This window comes from Danio rerio, chromosome 9 (assembly GCF_049306965.1).
Source record: "Danio rerio strain Tuebingen ecotype United States chromosome 9, GRCz12tu, whole genome shotgun sequence".
NCBI classification, from domain to species: Eukaryota; Metazoa; Chordata; class Actinopteri; order Cypriniformes; family Danionidae; genus Danio; species Danio rerio.
The window spans coordinates 42,502,634-42,520,000 of record NC_133184.1 but is presented as its reverse complement, the minus strand read 5'-3'; the positions used below and the strand labels follow the sequence as shown (position 1 = coordinate 42,520,000).

The window sequence follows — 17,367 nt, the reverse complement described above, 5'->3', positions numbered from 1 at the left end:
TCCGAGTCAACTGTCTGTTATAACATCAAAATTGTGACTTAAACTTACAGTTATATTGTATACTTGTAACACTTTACTGAAAGGGGTTATTTAGACTGTCATGACAGTTTTATAACAACACACATGGCATGTACATGAACATGATATTATACATGTCAATGCTAACTGTCATTAGGTTATTTGCTCAGTTATGTAATTTTAAATGACAAATATATGTTTAAGACAAAGACTACAGTTATGATGAATTTGCTTATGCCAAGTTCTCATAACAATCTCTTTTGTAATTTTCATCTGTAAATGTAAAATAACAACTCAGAGAAAGACACTCAATAACAGTTGTCAGAAGCATGCATCAAGTCTCAAATATGTTTTAAAGTTTTCATGACAGTCTTATGAACAAAAACTCCAAACTAAACTAAAGGTTCTTACCACTTTCCTCAGAAGTGTGAGTTTTTTTACTCAATTCTGACTCATTTTTTCAGAATCATGAGAGACAAAATTGCTATTGTAATAAAATAGTCAGACTTTTTTTTTCATTATATATATGTTTAGGTTTAGGTGAAACTTTTTTTTTCTTTAAAATTGTCAATTTATATCACAATTTTGACTTTATAACATGTACAGTAGTTGACTCAGAATTCCATGCTTAAGTCACATAGTTCATACTAATAGTTTATATCTTGCAATTCTGAGAAAAAAAGTCAGAATTTCATTATGCAAATTCACAATTAAGAGAACTCAAAATTGTTAGAATAAATTGCAATAGTAGCTAATATCTTCAAAGAATGGAATCAAATCAACTATACTACACTGTAAAAACTCAAACCAACTGAGTACTGTAAAACCCAGTAAGTTAAGGCAACTCAAACTGTTTGAGGAAACCGATTGCTACAAACCATTTGAGTTTAAAAACTAATCTATATGAGCACTGTGAACTTACTCCAGTTAAGATTAAGTAATGAGGTATTTAATTAACTCATTGTACTCAAAGACTGAATTCAAAACTCTTTTTAAATGAGTAGAATTAACTTTCAGTCAATTTTGAGTTTACTACACTAATTTTAGTTGATAAAGTTGACTGTTGGGTTTTACAGTTTGTGTAAACCTGCAGCCTTAACAGTACTAAGCTCAACTTAACAGTTCTAAGTTACAGTGGGTTTACTCACTTTTTTTAAAGTTAAGTAAAGTTGTTTTTAAGGCAACAGGTTTAATCACTTTATTAAAGTAAAGTAAATAGTCACTTTTTGCAGTGCAGTAAAATCTAACTGTGTTTATTAATCAACAGGTTGGAAGAGCTGCTGGCTGCTCTGTTTTCATCCTTTAAAGGCACACCAATGTGGGTTTCATTACCATCTATTATGTCCACAATTCAAGAAGCCATTGTCGTCGGTGCTAATAACATGCAGGCAGAAACAGGTGAGAAAAGCATTCATTCTAAACACAGCGGAGGTGCAGGGAGCATGTCTATGATTATGAACAAACCCTTTCAGATTTAAACCATCCAAGTTCTTTCTTCTCCCCAGAGTTCTTCCACAGTCTCCAGCAGCCATTGTCCAGCCTTTTGTCTGATATTTTCGATGTTACGAACACAAGCCGTTTCAATGCTCCCTCTTTTGTTGGTGAACTGCCACAGGCTCTTGTGTTGACTACCGAAGCTGCTCTACAGGTTTGAACAACATTCCTATCTATTGATGTGACGGCCTGGTGAATATGCAAATGAAAGAATGCAGGGGTTTTGGCATATAATAGAGGGTTGGTGAGCTAGAAAGGCCTATTTAAGCTCACTTAAGCTTGTTGAGGAATGGTTGATCTTCATCGGTGACGCATGAGGCATTAATACAAAATCATGTGCGAGATAATGTGTTCTCAGATACTTGCTTTGTGTTTGTTGATGGGTACATCTTAAAATAGATGTTATGGATTAGTGACGTTGTGTATGCGTGACTGTGTGAGATCTGAAAAATGAGTTATACACTCACTGGTCACTTTATTAGGTACACCTTACTAGTATCATGTTGGACCCACTTTTGCCTTCAGAACTGCCTTAGTCCTTCATGGTATAGATTCATCAAGGTACTGGAAATATTCCTCAGAGATTTTGGTTCATACTGACATAATAGCATCACACAGTTTCTGCTGATTTGTCAGCTGCACATCCTTGATGTGAATCTCCTGTTCCACATCATACCAAAGGTGCTCTATTGGATTGAGCTCCGGTGACTGTGGAGGCCATTTGAGTAAAGTGAACTCATTGTCATGTTCAAGAAACCGAGATGATTTGCATTTTATGACATGACGCGTTATCCTGCTGGAAGTAGGAATCAGTAGAGATCACACTGTGGTCACAAAGGTTTGGACATGGTCAACAACAATACTCAAGTAGACTGTGTTGTTGTCACAATGCTCAATTGGTACTAAAGGGCCCAAAGTGTGCCAAGAAAATATCCCCCACACCATAACACCACCACCACCAGCCTGAACATTTTATACAAGGCAGGATTGATCCATGCTTTCATGTTGTTTCAGAAATCGAGATTTGTCAGACCAGGCAATGTTTTCGCAATCTTCTATTGTCTAATTTTCTTTTGCTGTAGCCCATCTGCCTCAAGGTTAGGCATCTTGTGCATTTAATATTCTTCTGCATACCTCGATTGTAACAAGTGATTATTTGAGTTAGTGTTGCCTTTCTATCAGCTTGGATCAGTCTGGCCATTCTCCTCTGACCTCTGGCATCAACAAGGAATTTGCATTCACAGAACTGACACTCACTGGATATTTTCTCTTTTTCTGACTATTCTCTGTAAACCCTAGAGATGGTTGTGCGTGAAAATCCCAGTAGATCAGCAGTTTCTGAAATCAGACCAGCCCATCTGGCATTAACAACCATCACTTTCACAAAATCACCTTTCTATCCCATTGTGATGCTCGGTTTGAACTGCAGCAGATCGTCTTCTCCCTGTCTACATGCCTGAATGCATTGAGTTGCTGCCATGGGATTTTTGCTTTAACGAGCAGTTGGACAGATGTACCTAATAAAGTGGCCAGTGAGTGTATATTATCAGTTGTTTTAACGTTGCTATTTTTCTGTCAAAGGATTCAATCTTGAGATTGAATTCAAAATTTAGCAGCACTTTAGTTCACACTTTAGTTCATTTCATTTCATGCTATTAACTACCAGCTTATTACCTGCCTATTTTTAAGATATTAACTGTTCATTAGTAGTTATAAAGTATGATAATCCCAGCCAAAACCTAAACCCAACTTCTACTTTACTAGCTATTAATAAGCAGCTAATTAGTAGGTTATTAAGGCAGTGGTGTTAGTTAATGGTTTGGTAATATCGTGAATTGTGACTTATAATAAAGTGTTTATTCAAAATATTATTGGCAGATATGCAAATTCTTGCTGTTATGATTTTTATTATTGTTTAACAACTAAATTTTTTAACAAAAAAATATTTTTTCGGGGTTTGATCAAATAACAAATATGTTTTTAAATGACAGGAGTGTAAGAAATCAATGTGTGATGAAAAAGCGCTGATTTTTACCCACCACTCATTATTTGTTTTCACTAATTGTAAATGTAACATCATCAACAAGTTATTGTGGAGAGACTACTCACTCTTCTGACCAATGCTGTTAACAGTTTACAATATGGGTTCGCGAATATGCATTAGTTAATGCTTAACTAATGCAAAGATAATCATGAGATAAAGTATAACTCATGAAGAACCAAAACACGTAAGAATAGTAAATGCATGACCTACTAATGAACATTCTACCATTCTTACATTAAGTCATTTATAAATTGTTATAAGCTAATCGTTTTGTAATTCCCACATAACATAAACTACTGATGCAAATTCATGAGCTAATTACCACAACAGGTCAAATACATGCATTTCATGTAATTAATTAACCATTAGCTAATGATTTGTTTAGATGTCATTATGTTATGACATTACTTGTTGGGGCACAAACAGGATTAACAAGCTATTTGCAGTATATACTGTGTAACTAATGAGTTATCAGTCCTGTGCTTGAGCCAAGTCATTACATAGTGCTAACTTACCAAATACTAAGCTAGTAATTAATTCACTGGGGGCAAAGCGATAATGTAGTGCTGTCGCCTCACAGCAAGAAGGTCGCTGGTTCGAGCCTCGGCCGGGTCAGTTGGCATTTCTGTGTGGAGTTTGCATGTTCTCCCCTCGTTCGCGTGGGTTTCCTCCGAGTGCTTCGGTTTATACCACAAGTTCAAAGACATGCGATACAGCTGAATTGGGTAAGCTGAAATTGTCTGTAGAGAACTGTATGGATGTGAATGAGAGTTGCAGCTGGAAGGGCATTCGTTGCGTAAAATAGATAAGTTGGTGGTTCATTCTGCTGTAAACCCAGATTCATAAATGGACTAAGCCAAAAAGGAAATGAATGAATGAATAATTCATTGTTAGTTGAAGTAGATAGCTATGACTATTATGGTAATTAACGTAGGAATTTTTATAATTAGTTAAAATAGTATGTTATTAAGGAACTAATATCAATTTACAGATTACTTGATGTATGAATCATATAGAATGTTCATGTTTTGCTCATGCAGAAATCATTAATAGTTGATTTAGTTCTTAAAGAGATATACATTAACTCAAGATCATCTGTGCATTATTTATTGCATATTAATAAAGCCATTTTGTAAAGTGTTCTCACAATTTCCTGTAACTTACTGGCAGCAGTTTGCCAACTGTTTACTGTAAATCAAACATACAGCAAATGCTGTATTAATATATACAGTAAAATCTTGCTGTACATGTATTTCCAGTATTGTATATGTTTACGATAAGATGAGATTTCGCCCTGGGGAATGCCCATATTGCCCATGCTATATCCGCCACTGAGTAAATGCATCTTGCAAATGTTTTGACATTTTTATATAGAAATGAATGCAACAGCCTTGACCCAAAAGGCCCACTCAATATGCCAAGAAGTGTATTGATCACAGATAAGCAGCTTGTCTAGATCAGCGGGTTTACATTACTGTTGCTGCTTGCTTTTTGTCCCTTGAGAGAATTTAGTTTCTTTTCACAACAGATGTTGAAATCCTGGCAGGAGTCATATATCTATTCTTCAGTGTTACTCGTTCAGTCAATGCTTTGTCTGTTAGAGTATCACTGATTGAATTCAACACAGTGTGAGAACAATGGTCAAAACATGCTGTTGCCACCCTGACAAAACTGGAGATTTCTATTTAAGCATTTAATCCGCTGGTATATAATAAATACTGTTAAAAATCACCAGAAAGGGTGCTGAAGAATAAGATTAATCAATATGAAATTTACTGAATATTGTAATATTTTGTAAAAAAAAAAAAAAATGTAAAACTGACACACTCAACTGGATTGCTCCCTTCTTCATCTGCTATAAATATTCAATATTATTATTACCAATAATAATAATAATAATAATAATAATAATAATAATAATAATAATTATTATTATTATTATTATTATCCTAATAATAATCATACATAATAATACATACTATCTTGTAAAGTTGTTTAATAATGTATATATTAATGTTTTATTATTATTTTTTAGTTTTTATTTATTTATTATTATTAATAGTAATGCTAATATAAAACATAAATATCACAATATATTATTAATAATTATACACATTAATTACATTATATATTAATATATATTATATATTAATTAATTACACACACACACACACACACACACACACACATACACACACACACACACACACACACATATATATATTATGTAAAGATTGTTGTATTATTTTCATAATAATGTTTTATTATAATTTTTTATTTATTAAATAATAATAATAATAATATAAAATATAAATATCGCAACAAATTACTACTACTACTATTATTATTAAAACATTATTATGTAATGGTTGTTTTAAAATGTATATAATAATGTTTTATTATTCTTTATTTTTAATTTATTGAATAATATTAATATTACTACTAATAATATAATAACAACAATAATAATAAAAAAACATTAATATTAACAACAACAATAACAATAATGTAAAACATAAGATAATATTAATAAATATAATTTTTATTGTTGTTGTTATTATTATTATTGTTATTATTACTATTATTATTATCGCCATGTAAAAATTGTTTGACTAAATATACAGGTATAAACATAGTCAAATGTTTTACATTTATCTCTTGTAGTTATGTTTTGTATTTATCTTTAACAAGCTAACATTTTTTGTCTGATATTAAATAATAAATTGCTAAATATATATATATATATATATATACATTTCATCGTTTTTCTTGTAGTGTCTCTAATAGACAGCCGTGTGTTAGGCCTCTGTGATCATTATTTTATTTCCTTTGCTCACCCTGCAGGCTGGTTTGAAGGGTCAAAGCCTGAACTGCAGCTACGTGCAGCAAATATGGCAGGATGTTGAAGTCGCCGCTGGAATAAACGAAGACACCGTTGCTTTATGGTGTAACATCACCCTACTGCCAGCCATAGCAGCCTTCAGTATTCCAGATTTGACTCCAGCCTTCAATCTGACAGTGAGACAGTTAGCTGCAGTTTTGTTGTTGTTGATAATAGTTTACAAATAATCTGTTTTAAATGGATAGTTCACCCAAAATGTACATTCAACTCGCCACTTACCCTCAAGTGCTTCCAAACCTTCTTTCTGATGAACACAAGAAGAGATTTTGAAGAATGTTGGACAAATCGGCAATCATTGATATCCATGGTAGGAAAAAAATATATATTTCAAATAGATGGATTATATTTTGAATAAGTGACGTTTGAGTAAGTAATGAGGGAATTGTCTTATTTTGGGTGAACTATCTTTTTAATGGCTCTCAAATGCAACTGTCATAGTTCACCACTAGATGGCAGCGTGCACTAAAGACTGATTTAGACTCTCTCTCGCTTCCTAAACAGGGAATGGAGATAAACATCACTGCTGGAATGATAGCAGGGTCACTGGAGACTTTCTATGGAGCGATTCTGAACAATACCTTTGCTAGCAATCACCTAACAGAAGTCCTGCTGTATTACACATCAACACTATATAACGTCTCATTGTCAGAATTAACAAACCAGGTTGACTGGAATTCCCAGCTTTTCCAAATGCAGCTATACAACAGGTAATAATGTCTATTTTTTTTACAAGAACTCCTCACTGTGATACATGACCTGAGTCATATTAAATGACAGTAAACAAATAGCTTAAGATCTTCTATAAAGATACAGACTATGGGTTTGAATTGGTCATCCATTTTTTAAACAATTGCATATGTTGAGTAATCCGCCGACAACAAAAGTGCAGCATTTCCACCCCACACTCATATATATATATACCCATTAGAGCACAACATTATCACGAGCCCGATTATATTACGGAAATACCTCCTCAAATTTGCTGAGAGATTTGCAGTTATTACCCATAAGGACCAGAGGTTGGAATCATGCAGACAACCTAAGTAAGAGTAATTAAATTTGCATTAGGCTTGATTTATTCAGCTTGACTCCTATGCTTCCAAACATGTTTGAGCAGAGAAAGTAGTTTCTATTATTCCTTATCTCTATCTCCCTGCTCTTAAATTGATTCTGCTTTATGTGCTCATCCCTGTAATGAACTGACTACTGATAGGAATCAAATTATGCATTTGCGCATATCTGGGCAAATCAATCATGTAAGACTGTAGGAGCATTTATGCACCCGCTGTAGATCATTGAACATGATGGAAATCGTCTATTATAACTGTTCAGTTCTATTAATATAATGTGAGTGGTGGCTGAAATGGAGAACAAAATTAATTATGAGCTAATATTTTGCAGCGTTTAATTATTAAGTGACCCGGTTAAAAATTTTAGGGACATGTTATGTTTCTATGGCTAATTCATAAATGGTCGCATTAGATTCAAGCTATAATAAATCATCTTTCACATATATGCATAACAGTTCCTTATCTAATGGATCCTTGAAGGGGTCACCCAAAAATGAACATTTTGTCATCATTTACTTGCCCTACAATTGTTATTGGAGGTTCTTTCATCAATTGAATGCAAAATAGATGTTTTGAAAAATGATTGTTGCTGGCGCCCATTGCCTTCCAAAGTTTTTTCTACTATGGAAGTCAATTGGAGTCAGCAACCAGAAATATTAAATATTAAAAATATATTTTGTGTTTAACAGATGAATTTACCTTATAAAACAGTGGTCTCAAACTGCTAGCCCGCAAGCCATTTGTGGCCCTCCCTCTTCCTCTCTCCAGCCTGCAACTGATGTCAAAATATAGAAGGATTTGGCCCACTAAAACATGAATTATTGAATCACTATCATTGTTGTCAGTGTTACCAGATGTAGCTTACTGATTCCAGCTCTATCCAAAACCCACAGAAATGCAAAAACAACCGGCCAGATCATAATTCCCTGTTTTCGGGAATTAAATTATAGATCAGAACCGGTTTATAAGTGAAGACCTTGATTTGGTTCTGTAGAAATGAACAAACGCAGGTAATAAAGTGGGGTATTTTTTTCACCTGCACAATCAAATTCAAAACCGCCCAATTGCACGGGAAACTGATTGTTGTCAACACTGATTGTGGTTTTTACCCCCCACCTACTAGACATTTAAAATACTGTACTATATATCCGGGTTACTTTCGGTTTCTCTCAGTGTGCGGTCGAGAGTAACGCACATGCAGATTATTTATGGGGCTGATTTAAATGTTGAAATATGTCCGTAAGTGCTCTATTTTTACTAAAGCTCTATTTTTACAAATATTCAAGGGTCATTGTATTATAATCAGCTTTATACTACCTATATTTCGTTGTACAAACACTTCTTCTTGTTATGCTGCTGGTGTAAATATGATAATCTTTCTGATATCCGATTCAAATGTTCTCATTAATAGATTTTCCTCATATGCATATTAAGATTTGCATAAAAAATGTGCATTTGTAAAGTTTTACTGCTGGCAGAATTCAACATGTTAAAGTAAATGTGGCTATTTACATACTTTCCCCCTCTTTGTAGTAGTTTTACTAAAAAAAAACATGATATTAAGAAGAAACATTGTTTACTGTAAAGACACTAAAGTTACCCAGCCTTCTTTCTGCTGTCGTACGCTATCTATTAAACTCTTGGTTAAGCATTTTCATAGCCATTTAAACAACCCTTCAATATGTACAACAAAAAAACAATATACTCTGGGGAAGAATGACTGAGTGCATCAGTTACATAAGGTTTCCACTTTTTTTCTAAATGCTAAAATGGCCCTTTCTATGAATTGTCAGCCACTGATATGACAGTTTGAGACCCCTGTTATAAAATTTTAAAACTATATGATATAGAATAAATGATGAGACATTTTTTATTTTTGCATGAACTATCCTTGTTTTGTGAACATGCAGTACTAATTTTTCTCTCATTCTTCAGCCTCTCTACAGTTCAAATGGCTCTGAACCAAATTACAACAGAAGCTCCATGGATAGCACCATACATCGAAGCAATTGGAAAAACCATTGAGGTCATACAACAGAATGGCAACCTCTTCCAGAACTCAAATGCAAGCGCTCAGATCATCATCATGCAGGCTCTAGAGATCACACTCACCGGAATGAATTTTACACAGGAAACCATTAATTATATACTGAGTGGAGACATATTTATGAACCCCAATGGCATCACGGTTGACGGTTTATTAAAAGAGGTGATCCAGCAAATCATTGCTTCGGGATTGCTGGGAGACTGGCCTTCTCTTAATGGAGTAGTGCAGCAGATACTGTACTTGGACAATACAACTGGCATCCTATGCAGGATGACGGAATTGGTCAACTGGATGTTCACTTCTGAAGATACTGGGTTAAACTTTGTCTTAGAGATGCTGCCTAGGATGTATGAGATTATAAGAGATGCCTTAACCAACATCCCATTGTCGTGCTTCTCAAGTACGTTTTTCGACCTTGCTGGGAATGCTTTGTACATGCTGAGGCAGATCAAACTAACCAGTGACCTCTTCGCCCCTGCGGAGCTATATCTAAACCCACTAAACATGCAAATTGCTCAGGGTGACACCCTGCAAGGTCTTGTTTCCCAATCACGAAACAACAGAACATATGCAATACAAAGAGAGCCGATAGATGACTTTCTTGATCTTCTAGACATCAACTACCAAACCCTACTTCAAGTGCTCTCAATTCCGCCTACCAGCTTTGAAATTCTTGAAACGGCTCACGTGTTCTTTACGAATCCAGATTTGGGAGTCATCCTGAAGGGTCTTTCTGCAGGAATGAATGGAACCACGAGTCAAGAGGAGACCATTGACACTGCTCTAAATGTGTTGTCTTACTTGACACTTCCAAGCAATGGACTGCAGTTCCTTGAGATGTTCATGAACATCAGTAGCAATGGATGGGGTTTGCAGGACTTTGCTAATATACAGAAGCTGGTAGAGAACCTTGGAGGAATGATTGACACGGCAATGCTGCTGTCCAACCAGCCGTCTCTAAACATTGCGCAAAGAATCCAGCAGATGGCCCAAGAATTTCAAGCTTCAGTCTCAGACATCGTCTCACAGGGAGGAAATGGCACCGACACCACAATTCAATTCCTCACCGCGCTCAACAACATCCTCACCCAGAACTTTGAGCAAATCAAGAACATCACCCCTCAGGTCACTGACATCCTACAAAATATAATTGGCTCATTTTCCAGTCCAGGTTCACAGATGAATGTGGAAACCTATTTGGAAGCCTTGGATCAAACTGTTGGAGCCTTCGCCTCGCTCCTCTCTGGAGATGTAGTGGCGTATTTTAACATGTCTGGACAAATGCTGCAAGCCTTTGCATTGCTTGAGGCATATCCCGAAGACATCGAAAAAGTCACTAGGTCTACCGTCATGATTTCTGACTCCCTAATCCAGCTCCTTGGCCTCTCAAACATTTCAGCTCTTCCCAACGGACAATCTGTTGAAGAGGTCACCCGTCCCCTTATTCTGAGCAGTGCTGTAGCAACCCACATCCTATTCAACCTCTCCAGGTCAAACTACAGCCTGAGCAGCAATGTTGAGAAGGATATGCTTTTGACCCAGACGTTCAATCAGATGATGGGTGTTCTCCCAGGGGAATCTCACGTGTACCTCTTTGCTATCAAATCAGCTCTTTTCGATGCCCTCTCCAATGTATCTAGCACTTCAGAAATTCAATCTCACTTTCCAGAAATCTCTCAAATAGTTACACAATCTCTTCTTAACTCCCTGAACATTACATATGATCCGAAATCCATGACTCCAGATGGCATTGTTTACATCTTGATGACCGTATCCAATCAAGTGTCCATGAGTCTCTACGAGGGGCTTATGTTAAATGGATCCCCCTTGCAAATCTCAGAAGTGGTCAACTCTTTAAATGAGGTTGCGTTCACCCTTTACTCAATATTGCCTGTTGAGGGAAGGATGTACATCAATATCACGCTCAACCTCATGGAGACATTGGATTTCGCTCTTAATGACAACAATACCTTTGGGGATTTGGAAGGCGCTGTTTCTCAGGTTGTCAATTCTGTCAACGTGCTCCTGGACATGGTGCCTCACATCAACACAAGCTATTCCAGCAGCATAATAGGTGACCTAGAGCAAACCCTGAAGACAATCTTAATGATCATCCAAGCAGACCAAAGCCCTGTCAGCCAAACAGCTGATATTACCCAGCAGCTGCTGCAAACCATCCAAAATCTCATCACATTGGGCAATAGCAGCAGTGTGGAGCCTGAACTCGCCAAAATAGTGCTGGGTGCTGCTAGCAATGATATTGACCCTCTGCTGGGGATGAATGACACTAACTGGACAGACAAGTGAGTTTCTTTGAAGTTGTGCTTTCTGGTTATTGGCTTATAACAAGTCTTAGTTGCTTTTTTTTCTTTTTATTTAAATGTTTTTTGTGTAAAAAGCGTCAGCTGTTAAAATACAGAATTATGTACCAATTTTGTATTTCATATCACGATATAAGTCATCATATAAGTCATATATATATATATATATATATATATATATATATATATATATATATATATATATATATATATATATATATATATATATATATATATATTGATACAGTTAAAGTCAAAATTATTAGCCCCCCCCCAACCCCCCCCCCCATTGAATTTATTGATTTTTAAATATTTCCCAAATTATGTTTAACGGGGCAAGTAAAATTTCACAGCATAACTGATAATATTTTTTCTTCTGTACAAAGTCTCATTTGTTTTATTTTGGCTAGAATAAAAGCAGTTTTTTTATTTTTAACACAATTTTAGGGACAAAATTATTAGCCCCTGTTAAGAAATTCAAACTTGCTTGGCTACACACAGCAAGCCAGACCTGTAACAATAAATAATATTAAATTAAAATAATTAGAACTCCTCTAAATTAATGAGGAGCCCGGAGTCTGATCTCCCGTTTAAAAGTAAAGACAACAACAAAAACGAATGAGTCAAATTTATTTGATGTTATAATTTCAAAAAGGAGACTATAAAAAGCTTGTGGAGGTAAATGCCAAAATAACAAACAAAACTCAACAGCTAACTAAGTTGTTAACCTTCTTACCTGCACATGAAATTAAACAAATAAAATAACATTCACTTACCTCCCTACTAATCACAAAACATGAGGAAAATGTAATAAAACAAAAAGGCACCCTCCTCAGCAGACGTGTCTCCGTATAGATCTCAAAGTCAACACTCAGCATTCACTTTCAACAATTTAGCCGAGTAAAATACACACAGTTTCTACTCCACAACACAAACAACACAAGCTGGGAGAGAGGAGACTCTCCGAACGACGTTCCAGTCCGATTTAAATTGTCTTCACAACAAGCCGGCCTCTACGTGCTGGCTGGCACCTGATTCACCGCACCTATGCGGTAATGATGAAACCTATTTGGAGACAGAGGCGGAGAGAAAAGCACCACACACAATGCACACACAAAAACAAATCAAAAACCTCTCTACTTAAGACATTTATTTATATATATTATTTTTATATTATTATTTAATTATTTAAAGAAAATACGTAACAGCCCCTTTAAGCTAAATTTGTTTTCGATAGTCTACAGAACAAACACTCATTATACAATAACTTCTGATATATGTGAAGTTTCATAAACTAATTTCGAGAGGAGCACGTGATATGATTGTGCACCGCTGGCCACTCATCCTTAATCAGTAATAATCCAATCAGAATGATCTTAGCTTAATATTAATAGGTCACTTTCTCTTTATTGCTCTATCTTCGTTTTGGAAGAATCCCCCCTTCCACCCCATTTCCTCCTTTTTCTCCCCTTCTAAAGGGGGAGCGATCGAGACCTACCTGATCTCGGTTCTCCTGATATGCTTCTAGACCGGGCGGGAGCCCTGGGCTCAAATATCTCAGAGCTCAGGGTTCTCTCCCGGGACAGCATGCCGAGCCTGCTATAAATGCCAAGCATATCTAAGTGGGAACTCTTGAAATCTATTTGAGCATTGTCAACTCCCAGAAAGAAAAAAAAAATCTACTTACTCCATGAAATCAAGACTTAAAATTTTTTTTTTTGCTTATTTTAGGGACAAAGTAAGGGCTTCCATATTGCAAATTTCTATTACATTTCTTACTTGAGTGGGAGAGTTACTGTAGGTTCATGCCAAGAAGTCCTAGTTTCTATTTCTTTTTGTTGTTCTTTGCAAAGCTATTATTTGCCTCACATATTTCCAACCACCATGGCATTTATGCAGCGTAATTGCTTACATCTTCAAAAAAATATGGTTTATGGCTTTGAAAATAACACATTCTAGAGGTCATGAAAATAAATGATCATTATCTACAGTGTAGCACATTATGATTAAGTAAATTCAACTTTGTTAATTCTACTTTTTTGTTTATGTAGGCTTTCTGTGCTGGTGACAAACTTTGCTAATAGCCTTCCGGATGACCTTCCGTATTCTTCTTTTATTAAGACCACCATGAGAAGTCTGGCCAACGAGTCCCAAGGTACATAAATCATCTCGCAAGATCTACTGACCTATAACATTGTTCATTCAAGGGTTTTATTGCCATATTTTAATGTGCTGATACATACAGTTGCATAAAGCGTGTAAAAGTACGTTGCATTCATCCGTGTGAATATGCAATTATTTCTTTGCGTAATTTACATTTGTTTAGCTCAAGAACAAGATTCATGTGCACAGTAAATGCTGCAGACTCAAGATTCTCCCACTGAATAAATGACTTCTACTAATCCCAGTAGACCTTAAACAATGCATGTTGCTTTATGTTTGTGTCATCGCAAAGATTTGTAGGTTTTCACAGCAATGCAGGTTTGAAGCCAGCTTTAATTTGTTTTTGGAGGGATATTCAGCTAAAGAGAGCATGAAATAGAAGCATTTTACAGCATTTTCCTTGCTACTTATTATTGCTTTAAATGAGTGGTTTAACGCAAAATGTATAATTGTCATTATTTACATATTCTTCTGTCTTTCTGAACATGTACAGAATCAATTTGTTTTTAAAATAAGTTTATTAGTGTGAAGTTATTCAAGTAGCACATTTGGTTAAATTTGCTGAAATATATTACAAATATTTTAATTCTTTTTTACCCTGTTGATGCCCCAAGAGAAATCTGATACATGGGAACACAAGCAAATGACATACCACAACTACAAGTTCATGTTCAGATTTTTTAGATTTTAGGGGCTGAGTAAAAACCCTTCTCCAATATTTTGCATTTGAACTGCCATATCTATGTCAACCACGTTGTCATTCCTATAAACTAAGCAATTATTGCATTTAAATGTAGATTTGTTTTTAAGAGCAAGCATTAAGTCTTGTACATTATTTAATGGACCTAAACTGTTGCAAACATTAAACATACTTATTATAAATATTAAAGAAATGATAAATAAACTCTTTTAGTTAATTAGTTAAATTTAGTTAATGCATTTAGTAATATTGTCTAATGAGACCTTATTTTAACATGTTACCCCACAACCCCCCACCCCCACCCAAAATTGCCAAAATATATTACAAATGTTTTAATTATTCTTTTCCCTGTTGATGCACAAAAATAAATCTGATATATGGCGACATTTGCAAATTACATACATGACATACAAGTTCATGTTTAGATTTCACGTAAATAAAATGTCATATTTGAGATACATATTTCAAAATATTGAAAAAATGGCTGTTTACAGAAATATATTTTTTTAATTATTGGGATTACAAATATGTGCATATATGTTATACATACTTATATATATATATTCATACCCCATGGGTGTATATTATAGCTAATTATTTAAACATATATGTAAGTCCAATGGTAAAATACATATTCTAGTATATACCAATGGTATATATGTACTGCTCAAAAAAAAATAAATAAATAAAGGGGTCAGTGCCAATAGCCTGGTGGTTAATTGCACCAACACATGGCACTGAGGTGCTCACGGCGACCCTAGTTTGATTCCCGGCTCGAGGTCCTTTGCCGATCGTTCCCCCTCTCCCTGCTCCAAATTCTTTCCTGTCTAATCCTTACTTTACTATCCAAACAAAGGTGAAAAAATTCTAAAAAAATAAAATAAAAAAGGGAACACTTAAACAACACAATCTAACTCCAAGTGTTCCCTTAATTTTTTATTTTTTTTTATTTTATATTTTTTTATAAGATTAAAATATGGAAAAATATCAGATATAGTAATTTCTGTAAATTTTCCTAACGTATAAACAGCTCTCGTTAATATTTCATGCATGTTTTTAAATTCTCACATTTACTGGTGGGAATGACATCCCGCCCTATATGATTCTCTTTTCATATAGCCATATATATGGGTATTACATAACCATAATACACTGTGATTTAGCCTGGTTCGTTAGTTCGTTGGATCGGTTTGCTTTCTTACCACAATTGATCCGCTCCAGAGTTTGTTTCTATCAAGCCGAGACAACCTCATTCAGGCGATCTTAAGCTGATTGATCAGAGCGCGATTGTTGGATGGACTATATGGACACAGACCAAGGGCTTCCGGTGAACTGTCTTTCCAATACAAAATTGTCACATTTAAGATCTGTTTTCTTTAAAAATCAGCTATGTTGACTGCCTGTTAGATATGCCATATGAAGTTGATTTCAGATCAGACAAAAAGCACTGCAATAAATTCCATTTCCTCCCGCCATGCCTTTAAAATATGACATTTTATTTTACCCCAGTATTTTCAATAAAGTTTCTGCACTAGCCTGTTGCTACTGATGGCGCTGGTGGTTACAATGGTCTTTCATCTTGTTTTAAGCTTGAACAACTAAATCAATGCTTAAGTCTATTTAACTGAATATATTGTAATTAAATTAGAACATCGATGCTGTAAAAACAAACTTGTGAAATTGGAAATAATCACATTAAACTTTCACCAGAAGTTTATCATTGCTTTAAAACTCTAGCTGTGCATAGAGCCCATTCAAATATGCCAAACAAACGAGATTCAGAAACAAACGTCTAGGTGTGAAAGCACAATATAATGTAATTCCAAGTATTCCCTTTATTTTTTTGAAGTAACATACAGTGCCTATAGAAAATCATTGTAGCCCTTTGAAATTTGTCATACAGCCTGAAATCATATCACATTCCAAATAACTTTTCCAGCCTTTGAAAGGTTATTGTCGCCTTCTACTATTGTGTTCCTTTCTACAGCTTTTTTTTTTGGTGAGTAAAGGTATATATTTTCACAGGGTATGATGATTTTCAATATATTTCTATACATATTTTTCTGTATACTGTATATATGACATATTTTATATATGTGAAATCTAAACCTGAACTTGTTTGTCATGGATGAATTTGCATATGTTGCCATATATGAGATATAAGGTTGATTTAATCTAACAAATTGTATATGTGCTTTTGGTTGAACTATTATTTTATTGCATTTTTTAAAAAGTATAGAGCTCTGTGCTCCAGAGCGCACCATTTTTTCCCCCTCTCTGTAGATCCAAGGTATTTTTCTTTTCTTTTTTGTCTGCAGAGCGCCCTCGTTTTCATTGATAAATCGCTGTTAAGCCTCTCAGTTTGCTTTTTATTTCCTTTAATAAAGCCAATGTCTTGTTGAGCTTTTAATTTCCCTAATAAGTGTCTGATCTTTAATATAGCTTGAGGTGTTGCACACATAGGAGCTGTCAGATCTAAATCAGCACACAGTGCCATAAAGCTCTTCAGTGTCTTTTTTCTAAGGGGGGTTTCTTTGCTAGATCATTTGCTGCTTGCTGCACTGTGAGGTTGGCCTGAAAGTGGAGTTAGGTGCAAGTAATGATGCCT

At 35.0% G+C, this 17,367-nt stretch overlaps 1 protein-coding gene across 2 annotated transcripts in view; it reads left to right on the top strand.

Annotated features, from left to right (window-relative positions):
* The window catches only part of abca12 (ATP-binding cassette, sub-family A (ABC1), member 12), a 161,177-nt gene that overhangs the window by 55,233 nt on the left and 88,577 nt on the right, over nt 1–17,367 (top strand). For both annotated transcript variants that reach the window (XM_073913004.1, XM_681540.10), the window contains 6 exons: nt 1,286–1,416; nt 1,524–1,666; nt 6,401–6,574; nt 6,960–7,165; nt 9,464–11,878; nt 13,948–14,051. In XM_073913004.1, the coding sequence (XP_073769105.1) occupies nt 1,286–1,416; nt 1,524–1,666; nt 6,401–6,574; nt 6,960–7,165; nt 9,464–11,878; nt 13,948–14,051 (3,173 nt within the window). The remainder of the gene's footprint in view (nt 1–1,285; nt 1,417–1,523; nt 1,667–6,400; nt 6,575–6,959; nt 7,166–9,463; nt 11,879–13,947; nt 14,052–17,367) is intronic.